Raw genomic sequence first — 27,855 nt, forward strand, 5'->3', positions numbered from 1 at the left:
CAGACTTCAGACTTTACACAACATAACTGTTACAACAAATTGTAAGTCGCTTTGGATAAAAGCGTCTGCTAAGTGAATAGACACATGAACACAAACACAAGTGTCCACTAGGTGGGGTGGTAGGGTTGGGGACTCTCCACAAATCAGTGCATGCAGTCGCAATGAGCAGTGCTCGTCACTTCTGTTTGGACAGGGGAGGGAGGTATTTGGGTTAGAAAGCACAGTGACTCCTGGAAACGGTTCCACGACCTTCACGGTCACAGTCCCGCCCAGGCTGGGATTGCCATGGCGACGGCAGCATTCCACATTTCTTCTGAGGGGGAGTAATCACTTCAGCCTAACAGGCTCAAGGGCACCAGATTCAGATAAGAACTTGTTTTTGGGCCAGACAGAGATAATTTCCTCTCTGTCTTAAAGTTCTGTTGGTCTCCAACCCCTCTCGATCCAATAATGGCGTAAATTAATCTGTTCCCAACCGTGCTGTCCCGTCAACTCTCTCTTTGATTGAATCAACCTTCTGTGCCAGAGTCTGAATCTCAGCCAAAGTTCCAAGCTTACGACTCATCTCGACAATTATATGAGTTTGTGCGGTAACAGCGCAGTGTAATCCATCCCTGAGCTCTGGGATTGAGCCAATATTCTTCAAAAGCTCATTAATTTTCCGGTAAACCAGGTAACCACTCAGGCCAAATAGCAGGAATCCCGACACCAAAACCACGAATATCCAGATGTCTTCGGAATCCTCTACAGACAGTTGAGAGAGGCATATCAGGTTCCACTTTTTCCAGGAATCCATGATGTCCATGATATGCCCAGCTGGCTCTGTCCCAGAGGGGCAACCGGGAGCCCCTTCTCCTGTTCTCATCATTGAAAAAATCTTGTCAATTGTGTTGAGAGACCAACTGACTAGGTCCATTTTTAATAATTTCCAGTTTCCAGAAAAAATGCAGAAGTGCTGTACACCCAAAGACAGACAAAGAGCCTTGGGATAAGATAGGGAGGAGAGGAGGAAAAAAGCGTCTGTACTCTCCAAGAGCCGGAAGAACGAGGTATCTCTAGGATGTCTCTCATTTTTGGCCCAATTTCATGCCTGAACTGCTCCTCCCTCACATATAAAAACTTTATTTTGAATACAAATTAACTCAAAGAAAGTCCACTTTATTTTTATTTTATTTTGAATTTCCAATAATAAATAAATACATAAATAAATAAATAAAAGCAGGTAACCAACAAGGTCCAGAAGCATCACCATCTTTTCAAATCTAGGGTGGGCAATCCTGGTTCTCAGGGAATGTTTTCCAACATGCTTTGGTTGTTTCCCTGCTTCAACACACCTGCTTTCAATTAGCAGGTGATTAACAGGCATCTGCAGACCTTGATGGACTGCTGAGCATGTGATTCAACTTGCACTGGAGCAAGAAAACAACTAAAACATGCTGGATGGCAGCCCTCGAGGATCGGTATTTGACCACCCCTGAGCTAAAGGATGATAATTTCAAGTTTGAAGGAGCATCACTGCCATTTGGTTGCAATCCTGGTCTTCAGGGGTCACCATCCTATATATGTGAACACAGTCTGGCCACAAGCCATGAACAGTTCTCTCAGTCTTTCAAATTGTCTCCACATGCTATTGGACAACGAACAACATGACTACTCACCACTATGGATGTCAGTCAATGGGGCAGTCTACCAAACACCATCTTTTATTTATTTCTAAACCTCTCTCTGCTCTTGACTCAAAGAAAAGCCCAAGTCTAAATATTCCAAAGCTGATGCCAAAGTAATTTCAAACGAGCCATCACCATCTCAATTGTTTAGCTCAGTTGCAGCAACATCCCACCCACCAAATCCATAGAGCACTGTGATTGGCATAACACAATTCTGCTCAAGCCAATGGTAGGCCTGCTGAGGCTCCTGTGGGGCAGGGCTAAACTCAAACGCAAAACAAAATCATTTTGCTTTTCCCTGTTTACATTTCTAGCCCACCACCGTCCTACATGTTTTAGGTGTTTCTGTGCTCCAACACAGCAGTTTCAGTCATTGCATCTCGTCAACATGTGCTCATGGGCCCAGTCCCAATACCCACACTGCAGCCTACGGTCCTCACTTGTTGCAGAATTGTGACAGTGAGCATTGCGTCATCGACCTGTGCCACTGTGCTGTGTCTAAGAGACTTCCTAAATGGGAATGCTGGTTGCTGTTGCTGCTAACTTGCAACTTAAAGCGATTTTAAAACTGAAAAATATTCACACAAGTGATGAGATTGCTGAAATATCGTGTCCAAAAATACACACCAGTACCGTTATCAGCTAACAATATTTTTAACATGTAATGCATCTTTCCAACAGAAAAACCTTTGACTGTGATCATAGATGTACACAATATTACTCGAGCCATTTCTCCTCCTTCTTAAAAGTCCCATGCAGCAATGGATTGAGAGAAATTTAAAAAGTGTGGCTCAAGGTTGCAAAAGGGGCAGGGCCAAGGTCCACACTTGAGAATCAGGACAACCTACGCACTTTTACCGCCAGATGGGAACGAGCAATTGAGGGGCACAATGGTGGAAGTGCGAGTATTTGGATTGAGCCATGTTCTGCAGAACCCTATTAATCACCCATTGATTCAATTCAGGTGTGTTAGATCAAAGAATCATTTAAAATATGTAGAATGGTGGCCCTCACTGACCAGAGGACCATAACCATCGAGCTTGTCATCAGAACACAGATAATGTGGGCTTTGATTTGCCTGCATGGCTAATCAGATCATTTGCACATCTTTGATATTGATGGAGGCCGGTATGTTCATATCCTGATGTTTGTCATGCCAAGCCTTGATTAAAAATGTTCAGCTGCTAAACAAGAGATGTTAAACTGATGAGTACTTTAAATTTTGTATAGAGCTAAAATGACTACAACTTCAAAAAAGTAACAGAGGTCTTCAGTTTAAAGCATAACCTGTCCCATATCTGATAAAATACACACCTGGAAAGTCCAGCTATGTCCTCCAAGCTGTACGTTAAGTTAGAATTGCACACATTTAATAGAAAATATATTTTGTTGCCTTTATTGATCGATAGGGGGATTGGTGCGTCTACAATACTGCGGGTGTTGCACTGATCTGTAGTGGTGAACAGTGAGCTGAGCCGGAAGGCAATGCTCTCGATTTACCGGTCGATCTACGATCTTACCCTCACCCATGGTCACGAGTGACCAAAACAATGAGATCACAGATAAAAGTGGTCTAAAAGAGTTTTCTCTGGGCTCTCCCTTAAGAGACAGGGTGAGAAGCTCAGTCATCCGGGAGGGGCTCGGAGTAGATCTGCTGCTCCTCCACATCGAGAGAAGCCAATTGAGGTGGCTTGGGCTTCTAGTTAGGATGTCTCCTGGACACCTCTTGGTGAGGTTTTATGGGCATGTCCAACCGGGAGGAGGCCTAAAGGAAAGCCCAGGACACGCTGGAGGAACTATGTCTCTCGGCTGGCCAGGAAACGCCTTGGGATTCCCCAGAGGAGCTGGCCCAAGTGGCTGGGGAGAGGGAAGTCTGGGCCTCTCTGCTTAGGCTGATGCCCCAACATCCCAACACCAGATAAGCAGCTGAAAATAAGTGGACGGATAATGTATCATTTTTAAACAATTTATTTAGGCAACGGAAGTCTTGGATGATGTTAAATACAGGAGGCTCAGCTTTGAAAAGAGCTAGACACGATACAACAACATAGATCAAACCTAAATCATTTACTAGTTGCTTTCAGGTAACTATAGGAATAAGCCTTGAAATGCATTCTAAACCCAATATTTAACTGTCCTTAAACAACAATAAAACAGAAAAATGAGATTTAATGGCACTAATATTAATGTTCTTTCTTAGATTATTTCCCTGCATTATATTATAACCTTAATTGTACTAAAATACAAAATTAGAAAATACATTTAAAAAAAGAATGAATGGATGAATTAAAAGTTATCAATTATTAAAGGGTTGAAAATGTACTGAGTTAAAAAAAATCTTTACAACCTCAGCAAAAAATCGATGGATGTTCTTTACTTGTTAGCTTGACTGTCAACAACAGCAAAGATAAAAAATAAATTAACTTTACATACAAAATGTTGTGACAACTATCATTTTATGACTAGAATTCAAAACCAACATGATATAAATTGATAAAAAGATGATGATTACAGCTGAAGTACATTGTTTCTATTGAGCCGACATTTAGAAACAGTATTTTGGTTATTTATGTGTTCTCATGAACTCTAAATCTTGAATAGTCCTCAAATGCCAGGTCATAATTCCCTCCAAGAAAAATAATGACCCTCAGGCATGTTTTTGTTAGCAGTAAGTCTGAATCTTGTAAGCAAAAAAAAGGGTGAGAGAGGCCATTGATACCATTTCTAAGTGTCTGGATGAAGTTTGAATGATTGGTAGTAAACTATAAGAGAGAGCAATTGATCTGCAAAGCAAACAGACTTCCAATTTACCAACTCATTTGAGAAGCACTGATGCTTGAGCAGTAACATTAGCATCGTGGTCATTTCTCAGCGAGGGGAAGATGTTACCACAGTGCTTGAATGCAGTTGCAGCTCGAGGCAGATGTTGCTCTCTAACAACCCCCAACAGGCACCGAGCAGGAGCTGCACCAGTAGCTATTTGTCTACTTGGCACCGCGTGGGAAACAAAGGAGACCAATGCAAACTTTATTCATGGCATTAATATTTAAGCAACCGTCTTGGGTTTTAAAGATGGGAGACAGGAGTTAAGGTGGATTAAAAGGTTTTTATGTTGCCTCAGCATTAGAATTAGATGCACAGCTGACTAACGTTGGTAGGCAACTCAATTCAAGATGGCCACCACACCCGTCTGACCTTAGGAAACACAAAAATGGACATAACTTGTTTTGGCATCTGCAAGCGTCAGGGGGAAAATAGAAGTTGAATATTGTTTTATTATCTTCAATCACTTGGCCAACCTTTGTGAAACCAAAATAGCTCACTCTGTCACATTGTAAGTGGTGAATGGTTTGTATTTGGCATAGTGCTTTCTAGAATCTTAGAACCCCCTAAGGCACCCATGCACACACACATATTCACACTCTGGTGGTGGTGAGCTACAATGTAGCCACAGCTGCCCTGGGGTGCACTGACAGAGGTGAGGCTGTCATACACAGGCACCACAAGACCCTCTGACTACCAGCAGCAGGCAGGGCAGGTTAAGTGTCTTGCCCAAGGACACAACAGCAGACTGAATGGTGCTCAAACCTGCAGCCTTCAGAGTAAGGGACGGACACTCCTCTGCTCGGTATTAGTATTCACTCTTTTGACACAACACGTGCGTACCATGCATTATTTGACACATCAGACTCCTCCGCTACTTCTCCTCTCACCCAAATTGTTCGACTACGACACATCTGAGGTCACGTTTATGAGATTTCTCTGTTTTTTGGCTCAAATAGAAACGTGAACATTGCAGAGCAAACGGGGGCGGAGGAGTTGTGTTGCCGTTGGCCAATCAGAAGCGAGATGTTTGAAGATCATGAATATTAACTCATTCACTGCCAATAACGACTAAAATCATCATTTGCATTTTTTTTTACTGTGTGGGAGTCGGAACGAGCGTCCGCACCGTGACAACAAACATCCCGGCTCTAAAGCTGATCTTCATCTGCGTACGTCACACATCACGTGATCAGGAAGCAGCAAAGCTATGTGTTAGGAGATCATTTTGGGACGCTGCTGTAAAAAAAAAGTGAGGAGCGCACCGGAAAAGCTTCTACCGATCACGGATTATGAGAGAACGGATAACGCTCTGTTGCGTCCTCTACTGGTGGAAACGGAGAAGGACAGGGAGTAACACAGTGGTATGTGTTTCAGGTGTTAAAATGGTAAACAATGATTTTATTAAAAGATTTTAAAAAGACAAAAAGCTCCAAATCTAAAAGTACTTAAATCATATTGTTAAAATGGATGTTATGGGATGATGTTTAAAACAGACATCCGAACGCTCCCAAACATTCACACACAAAGTCCACTGACTATACACAAGTTAAGGAGCCAAGAGGAAACCAGCACTCTGGTCCCTTGTCTGTTAAAAAACTCCTAAAAGCTCTTAAGCTTCACTAAGCTTAAACAACTAAAACCCATTTAAAAGCCATTAAAACACAAACAAATGGCGCACAAGAGATAACTGGCACAGATCCAGTATCTGCCTTCCTCCTGGCAGCTCTCCCTTTTATGCTGCTCAGGAGGTGATCAGCCCAGGTGAGTGCAGCTGTGCAGGTAGGAGGAGAAGGCAAAGCACTGATCGTCCTCTGCAGCGTCAGTTTTCTGGGACAAACAGCAACAGCTGTAGCACATTCGAAACGTGTGGATTCTTCCTGATGTAAGAGGTGAGTCTACTCTTTGTTTTGATAGTTTTGGTGTTGACATCTTCCCAGCGTGCAACATTCTGTGACTCTTTAAAAAAACTGTAAAAGCGCTGGCAGCGAAGGACTTTCCTAATCAGGAAACGGCTGGCAGCGAATGAGTTAATGAGTCAGACACTAAAACTAATCCCCCCCACCCCCCCACCCCCCCGCCAACTTCCACTTCCTGGAATGGGAGCGCCAGAGCTTTATTTCCACAGGAAATGACTCACAAGGCGTAAGGCATCCATTCATACTAGAGACCACAGCAAATTTATGTGAAGTTACTTACCTGAAGTGCTTTAATTAGTTTAGAGAAGAGGGGCTCACATTTACTGGTTTACGTCAATTTTTAGAAATTGAGTTTGACTATGTTGGTAAAAAGGCAGTCACTGAACACCTTGCTCCAACCAGAAGTAACTTTCCATCTTTTTATTTTAAACATTGCAAAACATCTCAAATCTAACACAAGCCAACGTTAATGAAGCATAAAGATGAAGTATTCAGCTTAAAGTTGAGGCAGACCTAAAACATTTACGTTTTTCAGATTTCCTTACTGAAACGATCAGATTTTTATTATTCAAATCTTTCTCCATTTTTGTCTCCAAACCAATTTTCTCCTCTTTCTTCTTGAGGCAGCGGTCAGGTGGGAGATTACATCTGCGAGCATTACCAAATTACATATTTGCCCTTTGAGGATCCATCTGCTTTTGTGAATAAATAACATTTTCATATCCGCTCTTTCTGGTTGGCATTTCAGGTTCAGGGAACCACGGCAATCAGGACTGGATTAATAAAATGCTTCAGTGCTTCTGTGTGAATAAAGGAATACATATTTAAAAGAATAACAGGGACAGAGAAGTTGGCTTCAGCATATCCAAACTCTATTTGTAAGGGAACTGTGGTCTGCTGGTTAGCCAGACAGGTGGGTCTGCATACACAATAGAAGGCATGTTGTCACTTGTAATAGCAATTAATCTCTAAGGAAATCAAATGATGTATTAGAATTTTATTTTTCTCCAAATTTGACACAAAACAATATTTTGTTTGATGAGAAATGTGATAGAATTTATGTTTTCTACTAGAAAACCAAAGAAAATCAACAAACTTATGAAGAGTTCAGGATTTCAGTAAGCAGCAAAGTCAGTGAGCAACGAAAATAAAGTCAACTGGTGGATGGTGAGACATCCAGGCAGCCTTAGATCAAGAGATCAGCTGCTGTTGTCAGGGTTTGAATGACGGGGTAGCTACGGGGCAGCATGGCTCCCCTGAAACGATGCTGATACACCCAGTGGGAAGCTTAAAGAGATACTTTACAAGTTTTTCATATTTTGAAATAATTTTCTTGACCCTGTATGTGCCAAAATGACCATTTACAGAGTTAATGAAAGACCACCCAGCCCCTATCGCCCCCTGTGGCCAGAATATTCCACTTGTAACTTCAGACTGGCGGGCCGCTCTGTTGGGACACAAATGGAGCGGACAAGCCTGGTGCTGCAGTCTGGTTCCAGCATGTTTCAGATCATGAATCCAGCTCATTTGTATAATTTAGTGATGAATCTCTCCTGAAGACACTAATGAAGGTTGGAGAGGCCTTTCAGCTGTTAGATTAAGGAGTTAAAAAGACAAACGCATAGCAAGGAGATAAATTTTGCTTTTGGTTATACAAACTGACACTAGAGGGCACTAAAAGCAAGCCCATGTTCCCATTTAAAAGAAAATCAGACCGACCCGACATGATCTCTCCCAGACCACCACTCTTGCAGCCGCTGGTTGTTGTACTATAGTTTTGTGAGTGTGAGATGACGACTTGTGATCTTTTGCACAACAGTGCAGCCATTTGTCAGATTAAGGCAGATTTTAAAAAAATGTTGTCATGAAGCTAAATAGCTTCAGTGGCCTCTCATCACAAGAAAGAAATCATTCATTTGTCTGGTTGACCTTTGTTTTAATAAACTAAAATAAAGATGCAAATCATCCAGAAGATTTTACACGTCGTTTATTCTGTTTTCTCTGCTGGCAAATTATCTTCATGAAGCGTTGTCATTGGGCTCCATAGAAATAAACGGCAGTGGAATTCTTGTTAGTTTTTTTTTTTATTGGGGTAGGAATAAAAAAAATTAGGCTTAAAAATTGGATGTGTGTGTGTGTGTTTTTATTTTTGTTTTTGTGCACTTTAGGGTTTTGGAATGTATTTATACTTTTCTTAGAAATGGGGAAAACCTTTTTTAAGCTTTTTTTCCCATTTGATTATAAGTCATAGAGTCAAGAGACAAAAGTCAGACCTAGAAAATAGGAAAGCCTTTTTTTACATTATTTTCTATCTTTCTGTGAGATCCCTACAGAATTAGGATTTTTCCTGTGTAACTGATATTTTCTCTGAATTTTCACAGCTTGTTTGCCGACACTGAAAAAAAAATCAAATGTTTCCAATCAAAATGAGCTCTTTTAGGTTAGACTGAAAACTGCATATGTATATTTTATACAGTTATGTTTATGGGAATTAAACAAATATTTATATCCATGGTTGTTATGTTCCTTAATATTTTAAAGGGGACATTTTATGCAAAACCTACCTTTTGCAGTATTTTGCTCTACCATGTGGGTCTCTGCTGCTTCGATAAACAATTTAAACATGAAAAAACTGTCCATCTGTTGTTTGTCATTGTTTTCAGGAATTTCAAGCCTAAAACAAGCTGTTTCAAAAAGTCCCTATTTGTGATGTCACAAACAGGGAATTAACATAAAACCACCTCTAATGTGCAAGAAAGAGCTGCTGTTGGAGAAGCAGAAGCTCTACTCTAAATCCCTCCTGGATATCGAGCCTCTCAGCTTATAGCAGCCTGACCAATGGATGGGTGGGTGTGTCCAGCCCCAGCTTGTTTTCTTAAAATGACAGCCCTGAAACGGCTTATTCTGGAAGGTATTGAAAATGCCAAGAATAAAACAGCTGAAATTGTTTCATGTGAGAAGGATTTAGCAAAAAGAACTTTATTAAAATGTTTTGTATAAATCATAGAATTATTATAACTTAAGAAATACGTCATAATATGTCCCCTTTAAAACCAAACTACCAAAGTAGTTCAAAATAAATGATATCAACAAAATGAAAATCTCTGTTGATCCATCTGTTGCATTATACAGTAAAAGCAGAGATCTGAGTGTGTGTCTTCTCAGGAGCATTCCATTGCAGTAGACACATGATATGTCTGCATCTTCATCCGCCGATTCATCTCTCTTATCATCTGACACAAAGCCAGAGGGTAACAAAAACACACCGCGGTCCAGTCCTCACACACACTCCCCTGTGGAATAACACAGACAGCAAGCACGCACGCATACAAAAACAACGCAGCAGATGCACATTCACAACATTTAGATGAAACGATATTAACGTAAGACGTCGATGCTCGTCTTACAGCTACATTGATTTGATTTCTTATCTTCTAAAAGTGACGTTTTAAAAGTCTTCCTTTAGGAGATTTTTCACACACTCACTCGAATCTTGTATCGCTCCCTGATGCCAACTCGCATGGCCAGTGTAGATCCAGGAAGGAGAGGAATGCAGAGACACTCCCCGTAGTGGTGAGCCAAACTCAGGTCCAAACAGACCGGCATCAGCGCCCCGAGGATACCTGCAGAAACAGACAAGTCGTGTGTGTTGATAATACTATGGCCTACCTTATTTGGAATAAACTGATGCAAACACACAGATTTGTTTTTTTCTCAGAGTCATGGCTGTGTGTGTGTGTGTGTGTGTGTGTGTGTGCGTGCGTGCGTGCGTGTGTGTGTGTGTGTGTTCACCTTACAGGATGTCTTGTCTCCACAGACATTAAACAGGCTGGTGCTCCAGTCTCCACCAGTCTGTGTGACGGTGGTAATGGTTGTAGTGGTGACGCCGAGGCCCGGCTGTATGAGCACTGGGTCCATCTCATCAGGGACTTGATAGGACCTCTGGTTGCCTGTTGAGCCCAAAACCTCCGTTTCCTCATTTTGTGGAAAAGCTGCCGCTGACATTTGTGGTCTGAAACGATAGTTTAAACAATTCTTAAGCTTCTTGACTGAATAAAGCGGGTGTCTTTGACAGAAAAGCAGAATAAAGGCAAAACACTTCAACTTCATTTATCAAAGGTGATGAAAAAAGAATGAAGAGCTACTGACTTTTTCTGTGTTATTATAACACAACAGCAGCATTAAATAACAGCTGTAGAACAGAGCTGTTGGCTGTAATTCAGTTTGGTTCTGTGCTGACAACAATGTGCACTGGTAGGGACAGAAAGAGAAAAAAAACACTTACTGGTGTGTGACTGTTGTCTCATCCATGACTAGAAGCCACTGGCATCCAGAGATGGGTGAGACGAGGAGGCAAGAGGAGAGTGAGCAGGGAGTCAGCAGGAAAAGAGGAGGTGGAGGAGGCGAAGTGACACTCTCCCAGTGAGAGGGTGTGTGTCGGAGCAGATAAACCAGCAGTCAGATGGCTGAGCCAGAAGCTGCGTGACCGAGATAAGTTTTCTACTTGTCTTCTGTCTGAGACTCTGCAGCGAGCTCTGTTAATACAGCAAATGCAGAGAGAGAGGACCAACACACACCAGGGTGCAGGAGCATGACGGTCCAGTGGAGGAAAATGTGGATAGATGCATGTATGCTCAACTTCAAAGTCAGTCTTAGAAATAAAGTAAATGTGTGTAAATGACTTCTCAAACAGATAAGCATTAAAATCAATAGTATCTGATATTTTTATTTATTTTTAGTAAATGTAGGTCTTACCTCTGAGAAACTGAGCTGAGGAGGAAGAGAAATGTTTCTTTAATGAGCAGTGAGACGTCTGCGGTTTATGCTTAGAGGAGGCTCATTTCCTGTGATTTCACTCTGACCTTTCAGTTTAGAGCAATTTTTTGCACATGTGAGAGTTTAAACACGGACGGGGAGTTTTTTTGTACGTGGTGGAGAACCACGTAGTGAAACCACCACCTTTGGAGGATCGGTTCAAGCCCACGTTCCTTAAAACGTCATCGATTTTCATCAAGTCACTTTCATTCAAAAGTAGCTCGTCTGCCTCAGTTTTAGTACACGCTTCATGAACAATGAGTTTTAATGTTGACCTGTGTACAACAGGACTAAGTGACATAAACCAAAGTTGTTTTTCTTTAAACTGACAGCAGAGAAACTTGCTTTTAGCTGTTTTCAGATGCAAAAAACTGTTTTTAAGTCCATTTGTGGACCTATAAGATGTCTAAATGTTGTTTTAAAGATAAAAGTGGTAAAAAAAAGTAGTTTTTTTCCATCGTGGCTGCAGACTAGGGGTGTAAGAATATCCTAATCTCACAATGCAATGCCGTCACGATATGAACCTCACAATCAACGCCACCCCATCAAAATTTTCTGGAGGCGCTCCAGCTCACAATACAATTTTTATTACGATAGTGTGGAGAGGTTCTTGATAACTCAAAAAAAAAATGGTTTCATTGGTACATTTGTCATTAAATTAATTATTTTTTAGTTTCTGCTTTATATTTTATTTTTGCATCACTTTTGCACTCATTTGCTATCTGTCTGAGCTGTGGTTACGCAAACATTTCCCCACTGTGGGATCAATAAAGTCTAATCTCATCTTATTATAATTATGACACTTTGAACAGCCTCAAAAGCCATTGCTTAAGTGCAAAATTCAACTACCAACTCAATATATATTTAAAAAAAGGCAGCACAGATGCTGATTTTATTGTGGGCAGTCTAAGGCACACCTGTACATTATTCATGCTGTCTAATCAGCCCTTTTGATATGCCACACCTGTGAGATGGGGTGGTTTATCTTGGTAAAGTGCTCACTAACACACATGTAGACCTATTTCAAAACAGTGTTTGAGAGTCATGGGTCTTTTGTGCATGTAGGCAAAGTTTCAGATGTTTGAGTTCAGCTCGTGAAAAATGGGAGCAAAAACAAAAGTGTTGCGCTTATATTTTTGTCCAGTGTATAAAAGCTGTTTGCTAAACAGATTGATGATGAAATAAACATTTGTCAACACTTGACTCAGAAAATGTTTTGGTTTTTTTCTGTTGCCAAATTCCCTTAAAAATGAAATCCCCGGTGAGTCATGTTAGGAGGCTGCTCACACTTAGCCAGGTTTTTTCCTGTTTAACGGGAGTTTTCCTCTCCACCGTCGCTACATGCTTGCTCAGTATGAGAATTGACACAAGTCCGTGACTCAGTGCAATCTGCTGGTTTCCTTATCTAGAACACAGTTACCAAACCGGCACAAAGAACTGAACTCAATGCAATAAGTAGATTCAATTGGAACGTTTATCACGTCAAGTGCCTTGAGAAATAGTTGTGAATTGGTGCTATACACAAACTGAATTTAACTGAAATTAAATACTGTTCTTCCAATGCTCCCCCAAAAACCTTTTGACCTGATCAAACATTTGTAGTAACATACATATTTTACTCAACTTAAGTTTATTGTACTTGTAGCTTCATTTAATAATAAAATGTCAAGTGGTACTAAACACTTTAATGTCATGAAATATAAACATTCTTGTGTTTTATTGCAGCTATTGTGTGTTTAGAGACTTGAATGCAAATGAGAGAAAAACACAAAATATAGTTTCAATAGGTTTTATTTTTGTGGATAACTCAGCCAGATTTAAAACAGGACAAGTTTCATAATTGATGTCAAATGCAAAAGAACAGGAGACGCTTTCAGGTATTCAGAACAGAGCAGGTGTTGTGATTGTGTAGACAATCAGGAGATGGTGGAAGATCTCTGCAGAGCCTATAAGGCCTGGTTTGGGATGCATATCTACCACACATCGCTTCAGTCAGGAACTAAACCCATCCACATCTAAAGAAAACGCAATTAAAAGTGAGCAAAAGCATTTCTGACACAGGTAAGTGCTGCCCACGTACTGCAGTACAGATTGAAGTTATTTTATTAATAACCACAATAAAGGGTCAAAACTTTTACAACATCCTTATTTTAATGTTTTGAACTCTTGAGCACAAAATTCTCTAAGACAACCAGAGCTGAAACCTGAATGTTAGTTCACAACAAAATGTGTCTTAAAGTTTCTCTTTAACAGCAAAACTGGGGAGATCTTTCAGTGGACAGTAGGCCAATGTATAGAAACATCAGCTACGAAAAACAAATGAAGCCAAAAGTCTGAGTTGTTTTGTGTCAAAATGACCTGTTACACTGTAAAATATGGATCAGTTGAGCTGGATGCTGCTCTAGTGGATCAGATAAACCAGAGTGTCCCCAATGTCTATGGTGAGGCCGTTGTCGGCTAAAGTCACCTTCTTTTCCTGCAAATTTACGTTGAACACAGATTTGGTGGAGACGAGTAGTTTGCCTTGCTCCTCTTGTCCTAGAACAGGCACCCTGCGAGGTCCTAACAGGGGGTCCTCGTACCTCATCAGCTTCACTCTGGACAGATCTGAGGGAGCAGAAGCAGACACGAATCAGGGATAAGGAAGAACAAACAACATGTACACTTGAAAATAAACTGTTTCAAAATAAGACAGCAAAACATTTAAATATGTGTTTATTTTGAAATGAGGGGAAAGGAAAACAAAAATGATGGAGCAGTTAGGAAGATTTGAAAAGAAATTGTGTAAAAATAAAGAAATGCTAGAATGGATAAACCAGCAAGCAGCGTTGTTCAGCCTCGTGTCGTGACCACGACTATAGTGCACCCCCACCTCAGTGACCACTCCAAGCTCAGAGATTAATTCTGAAATTCACCAGAAGGGGGACCATCAAGCCAGCCTTCATAAGTCATGTTCAGTGTTTAAGGGGGCGCCGTTTGAATGTTTAATAAAATCCAAGGGAGCGAATCTTAAATTGACAGTCAGCACTTGCATTTGCTGAGTGTTGTGTGAAGTTTGGTACAGTTGTGACGTGTGTGGAAGTAATCGCAGTTTGAAAAAATGACTAGTGAACATCTCTGCCTCCTACCAAACCAGCTGAATTTGTAGCAGAAGGACTTCTAAGCTGGAAGGACGGCTCCAAGGTAGTTAAAGCTAAAAGGAAGCACTTGGAAACATTCTGGATCCCTGACCGGTAAATTTTTTTTAAACTAAATATTTAATGTCTTAATAAACCAGCAATAAAGACTTTCTACTTTAGTCTTCCCAGTAAATCTTTTCCCAGTTCTCCTGTAACATGGATGGCAGATGGTGAACAATGGGAAAGCACAGGGGAGATGACGCGGAACAATTCCTAAACAGATTTGTACACAACATGTCTTAATGGGCTAAGCCACCAAGAGGTGGGATGAAACATTTTGCACCAAAAATATGAATCTTCGCATCTCTGAGCTGAGTCAGAGGCTCAGAAAAGATTTACTCAAGACTGAGTAAATCTTTTTGATCTTGTCTGAAGGAAAGCACAAACATTAAGACCCATTTGGGTTTAGTTTTTGTCTCACTGACCTTTTATGAGTCTGTTGACTTTAGCTAGCCGTCGGATGATGTTGTCACTGTTGTCCCCTTGCCTGATGTCAATCTTTGTTGAAAACAGGCCGTTGCATGGTTGAGGATTAACCAGGGAGACACTTACTCCAGGCTGGGATGAAAAATGCACAATTTCACTTTTTGGGCTACAGAATAAAAAGAGGATGCGCACACACATACAAACAAACCCGCAGCCCAAGGGAAACAAACATGCAGTCACATTCATAAATTACGCAAAGAGAGAACAAAGTTAGAAGAAACATCAAACCTATCCTTTAGTATCTTGAAAGTGAATCCTTTGAACAATCATAGAGAAAATAGCATTTACCTCTGATCTAAACACACTGAACGGTTTCCCAGGGCAACAGTCCTCCTTCACTTTGTCATCAGCCTCGGATGCAAACAAGACATCAATCTGCTCCAACTGTCGAGGAAATATCATGAGAAAACATTAATGCTCAGCATAGCAGGAAAACACACATTGGTGTGTGAACAGGTGCGTTTGTGCGTTCGGCGTGCCCACTGGCACAGGCGGGTGGTGTTAACCCAAATCCAACTGATCTGAGACTTAACATCGAGCTTTACGCCAGGATGCCACATGTCCCTCAGGAGTCAAAAAGCAGGAAGTAAACTAGCAAACATCCAGCCCTACTCTTATATGAACCATGTCAAGTTATTCTGCTGGTGTTTGGATCCGTAAACATTTCTGAAAGATACTTTCTGAACTTAGACCACAAAAATCTTTAACGACAAATACAATAACAGATTTTTTTTAATCTGAGGTGGTGAAACTAAGATGTAGAGGACTTCTGGGAAAACCCAAGAGATGGCCGTGTTTTACACTTGGATTTTGGTCTACCTACATGAACTTGTTTTTTTATGTTTCGTTTACAAACCTCCAGAGAATTAGTCAAGTAGACCAGGTTCTCCATGAGAACAGCTCGCTCATCAAACTCCAGTTCAAGATCCAAGACCCTGAGTCCGTTTTTCTCCAGGCTTTCCTAAAAAAAAAAAAAAAAAACAGACACCAGATATCAGTTAATGGGATCAAAGTGAATTTACAGGTGAAACTCTAAAAATGAGAATGTAGTTCAAAAGTCCCTTTATGTCAATAACTCATCTTAAACAGAGACCACCTAAACACTCAGGAACCCTTTGCAGGTGTTTTGGTTTCATTAGCTGATTAGAGTGCGACACTTGGAGCCTAGAAAATTTTATTTTTCCACAATAATCTAATTGTGTGAGATTCTGAAATTAGGGCTTTCATGAGCTGTAAACCATAATCATCACATTATAATAAATAAAGGCTTGAAATATCTGGTTTGCATTTATTTTTATCATGATCTGTATTCATTTTTTTTGTTGTTCTAGTGATTTTTATCTCAAAAGACACTATTAGAAAATCTTTGCTATGCACAATTTCATGCAAAATAACCATTTGCATGAACCGTTTGCTAGCACCCTTGTTAAGCACTGTGAATGACCACATGACATGATAGCACAATACCTGTAAAAAACAAAATGCTACAGATCACCTTAAAACAAACTAAAAATAACCTAGCTATTGTTTTTAATCAAGATATATCGGACCAAAATGAACCACTTGACAATAAACTTAAATGTTAGCGTAGAACTAAAAACTTCCTAGTCACTGAGGTGATAACAAATCCATAGTTTATAAATATTCTATGGAAACAAAGATAAAAGAAGCTGATCAAAGGTGAATTTCATAATTTTTCAAACAAGCTAGACTGTTTTCTCCAGGAGCACTTAGACAAATTATTTCACATCAATTGGCTTCATTTCCTCGTTGTTTGACACAATAAATGAAGCTTTTTAAAGCAACAGAACAGTGATGCTTCAAGAATCTCTGTTGAGCTTAGAACAATCAGAAGCGGAGTGATGAGACGACAAAACAGGTCATCTACCTTTTTGGCATCCATTAGAACAGAAAGGTCAACTGTGCTGTAGGCTGCATAAATAGCAAATTGACGAAATGTGACTTTACTTATCAGATTTACCTTGATCATGGCAACAAAAGGCATGACTCTCTTCATGTACTTCTTCAGCTCAGGCAGGGCTCCCAACTCACTCGCTATGACTTTGTTGTCTGGAAGGACGCCGTTGTTGCTCTGATCAGACCAAAACAAAAAGCTTCAAGTCAAGTCAGGGCCAGAGACAGCTGTAGAGTCACCGGTATACATTTTAGTGCAGTGCTGTGTAGTGAACACATGTATTTTACTAATAAAAACTTTTGCTGTAATGATGGAAATGGTGTAAAGAGGTGTTTGTTTTCCACCTGATAGTGCTTGCCGAGCAGGGACAAGGCACTGTGCTGCCATGGAGGGTAGCTCTTGGCTACGTAGATGGTGCAGTGGGACGGCTTGGCAGGAGGCTTCGAGTCACCTTTCTCCAGGAGGAAAACACAAATGTCAGATAAATGAACACATAATATGTAATATTGGGAATTTGATCCCTGAGAAAAAATGGGTATGAAATCATATTTCCAGCCTGCCTTCTAAACTCATCAAAAACCAGCTCACCAAATAAATACATCCTCCTCTTTACAAACATTCTTTAAAAACAATATTAATGCAAAACAGTCTTTTCAGATCTTCCCCCTTCTTCTTTTCCATCCTCGTACAGTCTTGCTTCCATGGCAACAAAACATTTATAACCAATCTCACACGGTGGCCTGGAAGCCTAAGATAAAGCCTTTCTGAGACACTGTCGATACTTGTTCCGCCTTTTGTTCAGCTTTCTACATCCCATATTGAACAGTTAAATTGTCATAGAACAAAAGACATTTTTGTTGTGATAAAAACAAAAATGATGTTTGATAATCAAACTGGCACAAGATAAATAACCCAAAGATGTTTCCCACCATTGTGCTTCACATCCATCAAACGCTCAGCAGTTAAACACCACCGGAGAGGAAAAAAACTTCTATTTCAACACACTTTAGACAAGTGTTGGGTTTTATTTCTTAATTTGGGGATTTTTTTTTCCATTCTCAAAAAGCACACATTTTACCTTATTCTTAGGGGGAAGCATGTAGGCTTTGAGTCTCAAACGAAGGTCGTGAGCAGTCTCCATCAGGTACTGAGAGGAACGAATCAGAATCTCATCAACGGGCCCCGCCACGGGCCACGACGCCTTCATCAGAGAACTCGTCTGACAGACAGAAACGGGAGAGACACGTTACAGGGAAGTTTCTGTGTCCGGATGCAAGGAGTTTAAATCCTCACTAACGCAAACTGCCCTGACAAACACTACTAACAGAAGGAGGGGGGGGGGGGGGGGGGGGGGGCTCAGCTCTTTAGCCAGAAGCGCCAAAGCAGAGGAACGAGTAGTTGTGGGGCTTTTGTTGTTGCTAAGCGACAACTGAAAAACATATTTTCAGCGCAGCAGCACTCCTTTATATTCATAAATTTCGAGTGTTAAAAATATTCTTGGCTCTGGGAGCTGCTGGAAGCGTGTACCAGCGTGTGCTCTTGTTTCATGCTGTAGAAGAAGAAAGACTCAGCGTGAAAACAGCCTCCCAGCGGACGTGTGGCTTCAGCCGAGGGAACATGTTAGTAGCCGTTTCACACAGGTAAACGAGCGCTGGGAGCAGAGCTACTGCAGGCCAACGCCAGCCTGTACGTTCAGGCTCCGAGCCCCCAGGTGGACTCGTGAATGCACATGAATACGTTACAGTAAAATGCTTTATTTAGCCGCATTTCTGTTCTGAATCAATGTGTCCAACAGAGATAAGAATGAGGCGGATTAGGAAAGAGAATCAAAGTCAGACTTATGGTCCCATACAATGAGACGAAGAGAGAACACAGAAAGATGCTGAGTGACTTACGTTGCCCAGCAGACTCCATGTGTATTCACAAAGGTGGGGACAGATGGGGGCCAGCAGCAGCGTTTGTCTCTCTATGAACTGGAAGACGAGGTCTCTGTGCATGCCTTCAATCGCCAGCTCACGATACTTATCTTTGGCAGCCTGAAACACATTTTTTTATTAAAAGTTTTATCTGCATGGTTATATGTAGTGTTTCTGCAACATCTCGCTGCTGTCCATGGCGTACAGCAGGGCTTAGAAATGTGATGTTCTGCACGAGGTGCAAAAAGGAAATGAGATCTGTGACAGCCCAACAGCTTCAGCTCTCTATAGAGCTACACATCTGGTGCACAAGGTCAGGACTTTAATGCAGAAAATACCTAAGATACATCTGAGAATCTGAACCCTTACACAAATATGACCCACACTTTAAAATAATAAGCTTTGATAGTCTTCTGTATTTATTGGGAATTGAATGCCAAACTGAATGCAGTTTCTCTCTTAAAGCACAGCTGAAAATGCGTGCGTATGCCTTGGAATTTCATAACAGGCTGCACGCTTTTCCTCCCTCTTTTTACCTTTTCATTTGTGATTGTTTATTGCCATTTAATTATTTTGTTTTTATGTATTTTATCTCATCTGCTTGTGATTTTTATTCTCTTGTAATGCTTTTGTCAACTCTTTTATTATGTTTTGTACGATTTTTACGTTTACTGCCTATGTGCAGCACTTTGGGGCAACAGATGTTGCCATTTAAATGGGACTCCCTCGCTGCAAAATAATTTACCTTTAGGTACAAATAACCTGAAAGATGATGACATCATGTGATGTGGTTTATCCCTTAAACCACAGTCTCATTTTAGCTTAAGCCAACAGCCATCCCCTTCAATCAAAGTCTCCTACAATACCTGCTGATCCTAGAAGCCTATCTGTTGCACATGTACTGGTACTTAGATGTTTAATATTAAATCATTTTATTTCATTAAAAAATGTTTTTTCTATTTTGTTTAGTTTTTCTTTCCTTTGATCTATAGTTTTTAAGGTTTAAGCTAAAATTCTGTAAGCGGTTTAAAAAACAAACCATCAGACGTACCTGAAACTCGAAGAAGCCGCTCTTCAGAGCCTCTTTGTACATCATCCTCTCATAATGCTGCTCTGTCCTTATGATGCTTGCATTCATCTCACTGAAGGAGACACAAACATCTTCAGTCAGCTTAACCATCACACACACACACACGCACACGCACGCACACGCACGCACACGCACGCACGCACACACACACACACGAGGGTGATGTCCTCTGGTAAAATACTGGCACCTACATTCTCTGTAAATCTCTTTTTTTTATACAGTAATTTGTGGCAATAAGGGTTGAGAAAACAAGATTTCCAGATAAAAATGTTTAACTTTTTATTTCAAACATCTATTTTTGCTTTTTAGTTTTAATGACTTCAATATAAACGCAATTCAACCTCCTGAGCCCCGAATTTGTATTTGGTTTTATGTAAAATAAATTAAATACAAATATCAACAAATTTCCTTAAAAAAAAGTTTTCTTTTAAACAGCCAATATGAAGTGTGTCTGAATAATAAAGAGGTATAAGTTGAAGAGAATAAAATATCAAAGTGCAAGATGCCAATGTGATATGAGGATGCGGGCTCTCAGATTATAAGCGTTATGCAGCTTTCTACAACAGCGTCTGCTGGTTAAAAACATTTATGCAAACTATAACACATAAACAATCATTAAATGTTCCGACTCACTTTATCAAGTAAATAATAAAGTTTAAAGACAAGATCAGGTGTGTGTGGAGACCCTGAGGAGACACTGGATGAAAAAAATGGTTTAAAAGAATCTGAACTTTGTGTCCACATGAGTTTTTTGGTCTTGAATAATTCAATGGATTGTTCAGACTTTTAGTCAAAGATGTTATTCATCCATTAGAATAAATTAACAATGAATTTAAAACTCCTCCACTGACCCTAATGAACAAAGTTCATTAACTGTATGAACTCTATGAAGACCTCTGCATGCCCCCTCCACATCTTACCCTCATCTTTGTTTAAAAGTGCTTTTCAGTCCATCGGTCCTAGCGTGCTCTCTATAATTAATGCTTCTCTGGTTTCTGGTCAGGTCCCTGCTTACTTTAAGAACGCTGTAATCCACCCACTTCTTAAAAAAACGAGTCTTGACCCCTCTCTCCATAGCAGCTTCAGACCCATCTCTAAACTTCCATTCATCTCCAAGATCTTGGAAAAGGTTGTGGCTAAACAACTCACAGCTGCTCTTGATGAACATAACATCTATGATTGCTTCCAGTCAGGTTTTCGTAGAGCTCATTCTACTGAAACCGCTCTTCTTAGGGTCTCTAATGACCTTCTGACCCACAGTGATGCAGGGGACTGTTCTGTTCTGGTCCTGCTGGACCTGACTGCAGCCTTTGACACTGTTGACCATCACCTGCTACTGGAGAGGCTGAGAGACTGGGTAGGCCTATCAGGAACTGCTCTGGAGTGGTTCTCCTCTTATCTGTCTGAGCGCTCCTTTTCTGTGGCCGTCTCAAAGTTTACGTCCTCCACCACCTCTCTTACCCATGGTGTCCCACAAGGTTCTGTGCTGGGGCCTCTGCTCTTCCTCCTCTATCTGCTTCCTTTTCAGCACATTCTGAGCTCCTTCAAAGGAATCTCCTACCATCTTTATGCAGATGACATCCAACTGTACATCTCCTTTAAGCCCCATGAGATGTCTAAGCTGCAGCTGTTACACATCTGCTTAGACTCTATCAAAACCTGGATGGCTGGGAGCTTTCTTCAGCTGAATGAAGATAAGACTGAGATCCTCATCTGCGCCCCAGACAAGCTGGTTCCCAAAGTCAGAGACTCTCTTGGTCAGCTTGCTTCTCACACCAAACAGTTTGTCAGGAATCTTGGCGTGACCTTTGACCCAGCTCTCACCCTGGATTCTCATGACAGTTCTCTTGTTCGCTCTTCCTTCTTCCATCTCAGGAACATTGCTAAGCTGAGTCCCATTCTGTCCCGCTCTGAACTTGAGACAGTTATCCACACCTTCATCTCCTCATGCTTAGACTACTGCAACTCTCTTTTCACGTGTCTGAGCAGAGCCTCCCTGAACCGTCTACAGGTGGTTCAGAATGCCTGTGCTCGGCTTCTGACCAAGTCCTCCAAACACACCCACATCACCCCGCTTCTCCTCCAGCTTCACTGGCTGCCAGTCAACTTCAGGGTTTATTTCAAGATCCTGGTTCTGGTCTATAGGGCCTTACATAGACAAGCGCCATCTTACATTAGTGATCTTCTTAGTCCCTACACCACCAGCAGGTCCCTGAGGTCCAGTGATCAAAGCCTACTGGTTGTGCAGCACCAGGCTAAAGACCAAAGGTGACAGATCATTTGCTGCTGTGGCCCCCAGACTCTGGAACTCTCTCCCCCTGAGCCTGAGATCAGTGGACTCAGTGGTCTCCTTTAAAAAGCAGCTGAAGACTCACTTGTTCAAGCTGGCTTTTGTATGACCTTCTTCACCACTCTCTCTTTATTCTGCTCTCCCCACCTATTCCACCTTCCTCAGGATCCACTGATTTCCCTTTTTCCTATTCACTCTCTCTCTTTCTTAACATTTTTTCTTTTAAATCCCAATTGCCTATTTTTGCTCATTTTAAATATATTTTTAAACACTTTCTAAATGCTTTTTTATATTTTAACATTTTTTTTGTTTTTGTGAAGCGCCTCGTGATTTTTATCTTGAGGCGCTATAGAAATGATATTTTCTTCTTCAAAGTTACTCCATCATCAAACCTCTGCAGTTCTACACCCGTGAAATTACAGCAGCCCAAACATCTACCTGGCAAAGACGCGGTCATTGAACGTGTCCATGAGTCCCGTCCTCAGGTTGTTCTGGTTGGCGATCATCTCCTTCACCCACTCCACCCACGTGTAGAGGCGAAGGATGCCAGCATCCGCCATGGTTTCTACAAAGTTAGCGTCCTCCACTGTGTCTCCAGCATCAGCTAGAGCCAGACGCATACCTGGCACAGACAAACAGGAACGTAACCATGAAGGAACCCGACATTGCCCCCAGTCTTTATGATCGACTCTGCTTCAATATCCATCAAAGTGAGTTTTCTGATTAACATGGTTCTGCTTTGGTGTTCCACATAACGTAATATTTCAAGAATGTAATAAATATCTGAATAGATGTGACTCTGACATTTTAGATGCAAGGTCAGAGTAATACCTTCATCTGCTCTGAGACCATTAAATCAGCTCATAGAAGCTTAACAGACACATTCATGTAGTTTTGAACTCTTTTTTAAAAGGACACATTCACTTAAATAATTTTAAGGATTAAAAAGCTGTCTGGAAATCTCTCAAGCATCCAAGCAAAAGATAAGATGTTGCAAATCCACATCTAGTCACAAAAGGCATGTTTAAATGCCCTTGATAGATGAAGTCTAGTCTGAAATACGATAAAAAATAAACCTGCTGCTGCACATATAAGATGTATTCTTGGTTCCAAAAGTTCACACATATATTTATTTGATCAGATTCACATTTAGTGTTGAAGTCAATGTGTTCATTCAATTAGTTTATCGAACGGTCATCAGACATTATTTTAATCTGGTAGATGGATCTTATTGAACAAGCAAACTTTCTTGAATGAAATTGTTTAAAAATCCCTGACAGGCTCATTTCTTCCTGCACCTTATAAAAACTTGACTAAGGCATCCATTATCAAGTCACCTTATACAGATAGTTCTTCTAAATATAATATTGGTTTAGGTAGGGCTGGGCATCGAGCATCGATTGGAACCGGTTCCAACTGTTCATTTTTCCCGGGATCGTTTAGTTTTTTTTTTCGATTCCTAGAATGCCGACGGAAGAGGAATCCGCGGCTGATCTCCGTGAAAAAGAAACGTGATCTGCAAATTGTGATCAACGCTTTCTAGAGCTGATCACACCAGCTGTCTGTGTGCAGCACCGAGTCCCGCCTCCCGGCGCGCACCCGCCAAATATGAACAAGCATCTGCCGAACTTTTACTCTGTGATGTAAACTTTAAACTCCTGCAGCAAAAATGCGCCGGAGAGGAAACGTGTTAAAATACGTCAACATGGTGGATTTAATAGAAGCTTTAAAGAACAAACACTGGACGGTGTGAGGTGAGTTTGTCTCACTGCAGAAATAAAAACACACACGGAGCGTCAGCAGTCAGACGCAGCCGCTCACCAACACTCGTGTGTGTGTGTGTGTGTGTGTGTGTGTGTGTGTGTGTGTGTGTGTGTGTGTGTGTGTGTGAGCGACAGAAGGCTGAACAATAACTTGTAGAATAATTAAAGTCATCATGCTAGAGAAGCTTCTCTGTGGTGGACCACACCAGCTTCTGCCACAATAAACAATAATAATAATAATAAATAACATTTTTTAATTCCTTGCTGAACTATTTCTGTTGAGAGTTTTAATGTTTAAAATCTGTTAGATTGTTACTGACAGCAGCTATTTAAGTTTCCCTTTCTGTTCAGACTGAAGCTGCTGCAGCATGGAGGTGTAGTTCTCAGTCATCCTGGACATGATCATCCTGAGAGTTTTAGCTGAAAACAGTTGGACATTTCTGGATATGTTGGAGACATTCAGCCTTTCATCCCAGAGGCTTCTTCCAGACTTTGGTTGTGGTCAGAAACAAACACACTGGTTGTGCTGCAAGTCTTTTTCTTTTTTTCTCCAAAACACGTTTCTGTCTAAATGAAGGTGATGTTATTGTTCATAGAATTAAAATTCATGTTGAAATTAAGATTATTTCATCAAGTAGGACCTGTGGTTAGCTGGCTCATTTAAAACATGTCATGTCTTGAAAGAATCGGAATTGGGAATCTATAGGAACCGGAATCGAAACGAGGAATTGGAATCGGAATCATTCAAAATCAAACGATGCCCAACCCTAGGTTTAGGTAATGGCCAAACGCTTTGTAAAACACATTAACTTGTACGTGAGTGAAGAGTAAAACACAAATATCTAGAATAAAGAGCTGTGAGGGTAAACAAGAAGGACGAGTTAAATGATCAGATTTTACCATCTGCAGAAAACTTCTCGATGGCTTGGTAGAGAGTGAGGAAGTTTCCTGTTGACTTGGACATCTGGTAGAAAAAGTTTACATAAATTAAAAAGGACAGATGCTGGCAAGCTTAACAGTTTAATCAAAAAAGCTCCGAAAGCACACATAATCCTATGTTCAGACGGTTACGTTTATTTTAAAACAAACACTATTCAAACATTAGTCCGTTAGTGACATTAGACTTAAAGTAACATAGTAGCTTTCTGAGCTTTAATCATAGCTAATATATGCAGAATAATTCACACACACACACACACACACACACATATATATATATATATACATATATATATATACATACATATATATACATATATATATATATGTATGCATATATATATATATATATATATATATATATATATATATATATATATACACACACACACATGCACACACACGCACGCACACACGCATACCTTCTCTGAGTTAAGCAGCAGATGTCCGTTAGCTCGCACTGCTTGTGGCCATTTCCCACTGTGGACAAGACAATTATTTTCACCATTATTATGTTAATATGGCTAAATGTTGGAAAATCACCATCATTACACCTAAATGATAAACATTGTTCTGGTGCAACACATGGGTTCCAGGAGGCAGCTTCATGAAGATACTAGAAATCCTCTGGGCCGATTAAATCACAGTATTTCAAATCTCATTTCCTGTTTGGGCGTTTTGGTGAGGGTGTAGAATGATGTTGGAATCTTGGGTCTTAAATCTCTCATTTAATTCAAATTGGGTTGAGAACTAGGGGGTATGAAGTCCTTGGTATGGTAATTATCTCATTTTAGCCCATTCAGTGACCCTTCTGCTCTTTTGATGACATCACTTCCCCCCTGGTTTTCCACATTCACTACAAGTTCTTTAAAGGGGTAATATGATGCAAAACTCACCCTTTGCATCCTTTTGTGCTGCCATGTGGGTCTCTACTATCACTATAAACACTCCAAACATGAAACAACCTGTCCATTCCAGGGTTTTTCCTGGCTCAAATTGAGGCAGAGGTGGTACCATCCTGACCATGCGCCAGCACATGCATACTCGGTGCATACAACTGCCTCACTTTTTCAAAGGCAAAATATTATAAAAGGCTCAATAATATGCATTAGATTGGTGTTTAGTTCCCTTTTTCCATCTGATATTTATAGTTAAAAATATTTTTAAATATCTGACCTACATTTCAGTAACATTTTAGGTTTGTATTAATAACACTCATCTTAGTCAAAATAACACAAAATATATCCAGTAAAATATAATGCATTTCATTAACATGCATTTGTATTGGAAATGGTAATAACATTTAATTTCTGCTGCTAACAACGTAATGGTGACATGTCTATTATGTACAGGTTGGTAATAATCCAGTTAAAACTATGTTCAAAGATAGAAGCATTAGAATTATATACTACAGCGGCTTGCTGTACTTCCTGCTCCAGTGTGTGGAGCAGACTTGTAGCAGTAATGTGACTCGTATCTGCAGCGGTTCTGATCTGTAGAGCTGCAGGATGCAGACTAAACGGGATGGTGGGGACTTTTCATCCGCTTGTAGAGTTAAGTCTTTCTTAGTTTTATGATCATCATATATTTTTCTTTGCGCCACTTGATCGTGAGACTGCCATTAGCTTTAGCATTAGCCAATCTGCGTGTAGCTGCACTTTTGATCCCAAACTTTGGACCGGTTCTGCCTTTGTACTAGGGCTGGGGGTAAACGATTATTTTTAAAACGATTATTCTGACGATTATTTTATCGAATAGTCGACTATTCTAATGACTATTTAGAAAATTAATCTAATGATTATTTTTCTATTGCACAATTAACAAAAACCAGAAAATCTCAAATAAATTCCTCAAAAAAATTGATAAATTCTTACTGTAAGAGAATAAACACTACAGGCCTTCCATTTTGTATAACACTGCTTTTATTGTGTTGGTTGGTTATGCTCTGGTGACGTGTAGAACTTGGGAGTGCAGGCTGCTGCCTGAGAGGTGGTAGAAGATGGAGTGTCTCCATGCTGCTTTGTTTTGGTCACTTATGTGCGTGAGGCGAGTGGTCTTACGGGTTAAACCAAACTCAGGTGATATTTTACACTAAACCGAAGACCCACAACACTCTAAATGTAATGAAAGGGAGATCTACACCACAAAAAAGATGAACTCTAAACCAAAATGTAACAGCTTATCCCAACGCAAGAAGCTGTTAGCGAAGATGCTAACAGTAGCTTTACCAACATTAAGTTCAAGTTACCAAGTTTAAATAAACCAAAAACACCCGGCAGCAAACAGACCAGCATGGAGGAGAGACTGCTACCACCAAAACAGCTCTCCTCATGTCTGAAAGAAGCACCTTAATGAAGGGAGAAGCGCTCCCGGTAATTTTCTACATCTGCGGTAGGCACGAAGCAGCGCATTTGACCCCGGAAGTTGTTGTCCGTTGCCGGGAGACGAAGGGGCAAAACAGGAAAATAATCTAGTAGCGGACGGACATTGTTCCGGGTCTTCGGTATTTGGCGGAGATGTTAGTGAAGGCGGAGAAGAGGGCGAACTAGAGGAAAAACAGGCAGATTCCTCCTCTATTTACAAACTCCTGGGGATGCAACAAGTGGGCGCGGTGCGTCGACTTCCGGATCTGACGTCGACAAATTTTTAGAATCGAGCCGTCGACTTCGTCGAGGCTTCGCTACAGCCCTACTTTGTACCTTTGCTGGTTCCTTTATTTTCCTCCACTGCATCCAGATTACCACACTGTGCGCAAGTAAAAAGCGTTTTTCTTACACGTAGCTTACTTTTGTTCAATAAAGTTCTGGGGAAAATAGTAATTCAAAGATGTTGCACCACTGCTATGTTTAAAAATAGACAGACAAGCACAGACAGTGTTTTTCGTCACAATGTACAGCCCCACTCTGATACGGAAGAGCCTGGGGGAAAATCAGGACGTCAGTAGCACCAGCCATAGATATGTACCAACTAGTGAGAAAAGCAATTTTTGATCTTTTTCTGCAGCAGTTTTAGCGCTTTTCGGTGCACCGCTGCTGATACAGCATCCCTATAGT

At 40.7% G+C, this 27,855-nt stretch overlaps 3 protein-coding genes across 3 annotated transcripts in view; all 3 read right to left on the reverse strand.

Moving 5' to 3' along the window:
- Positions 1 to 10,005, reverse strand: part of LOC107386713 (glutaredoxin domain-containing cysteine-rich protein 2) — a 76,062-nt gene extending 66,057 nt beyond the window's left edge. The window contains exon 1 of the mRNA XM_070555796.1: positions 9,896 to 10,005. The gene's annotated coding sequence lies outside the window, so the exon portion shown is untranslated. The remainder of the gene's footprint in view (positions 1 to 9,895) is intronic.
- Positions 9,739 to 10,839, reverse strand: plac8l1 (PLAC8 like 1). Its single transcript, XM_070555798.1, has 3 exons — positions 10,695 to 10,839; positions 10,207 to 10,421; positions 9,739 to 10,032 (listed from the first exon to the last, which is right to left on the reverse strand). The coding sequence occupies exons 1-3, from the start codon at positions 10,718 to 10,720 to the stop codon at positions 9,884 to 9,886; spliced, it is 390 nt and encodes a 129-aa protein (XP_070411899.1). The 5' UTR covers positions 10,721 to 10,839; the 3' UTR covers positions 9,739 to 9,883.
- Positions 10,840 to 12,999: 2,160 nt separating this feature from the next.
- The window catches only part of lars1b (leucyl-tRNA synthetase 1b), a 28,756-nt gene continuing 13,900 nt past the window's right edge, over positions 13,000 to 27,855 (reverse strand). Inside the window, exons 21-32 of the mRNA XM_054730703.2 lie at positions 25,225 to 25,282; positions 24,764 to 24,827; positions 22,539 to 22,722; positions 19,772 to 19,862; positions 18,700 to 18,840; positions 17,883 to 18,023; positions 17,149 to 17,259; positions 16,871 to 16,981; positions 15,746 to 15,850; positions 15,178 to 15,273; positions 14,829 to 14,961; positions 13,000 to 13,831 (exon numbers count right to left, since the gene is read on the reverse strand). Of these exons, the coding sequence (XP_054586678.1) occupies positions 13,626 to 13,831; positions 14,829 to 14,961; positions 15,178 to 15,273; positions 15,746 to 15,850; positions 16,871 to 16,981; positions 17,149 to 17,259; positions 17,883 to 18,023; positions 18,700 to 18,840; positions 19,772 to 19,862; positions 22,539 to 22,722; positions 24,764 to 24,827; positions 25,225 to 25,282 (1,441 nt within the window). The 3' untranslated portion in view covers positions 13,000 to 13,625. The remainder of the gene's footprint in view (positions 13,832 to 14,828; positions 14,962 to 15,177; positions 15,274 to 15,745; positions 15,851 to 16,870; positions 16,982 to 17,148; positions 17,260 to 17,882; positions 18,024 to 18,699; positions 18,841 to 19,771; positions 19,863 to 22,538; positions 22,723 to 24,763; positions 24,828 to 25,224; positions 25,283 to 27,855) is intronic.

The sequence above is a fragment of the Nothobranchius furzeri genome, chromosome 10 (assembly GCF_043380555.1).
Source record: "Nothobranchius furzeri strain GRZ-AD chromosome 10, NfurGRZ-RIMD1, whole genome shotgun sequence".
NCBI lineage: Eukaryota > Metazoa > Chordata > Actinopteri > Cyprinodontiformes > Nothobranchiidae > Nothobranchius > Nothobranchius furzeri.

Bases quoted from the DNA above. Each gene is read 5' to 3' on its own strand.
- plac8l1 (XM_070555798.1), bottom strand. From the start codon at position 10,720: ATGGATGAGACAACAGTCACACACCA. The intron at 10,422-10,694 runs GTAAGTGTTTTT...CTATCGTTTCAG, and splicing joins GAGACAACAGTCACACACCA to ACCACAAATGTCAGCGGCAG. The intron at 10,033-10,206 runs GTAAGGTGAACA...CTGTTTCTGCAG, and splicing joins CTGTGGAGACAAGACATCCT to GTATCCTCGGGGCGCTGATG.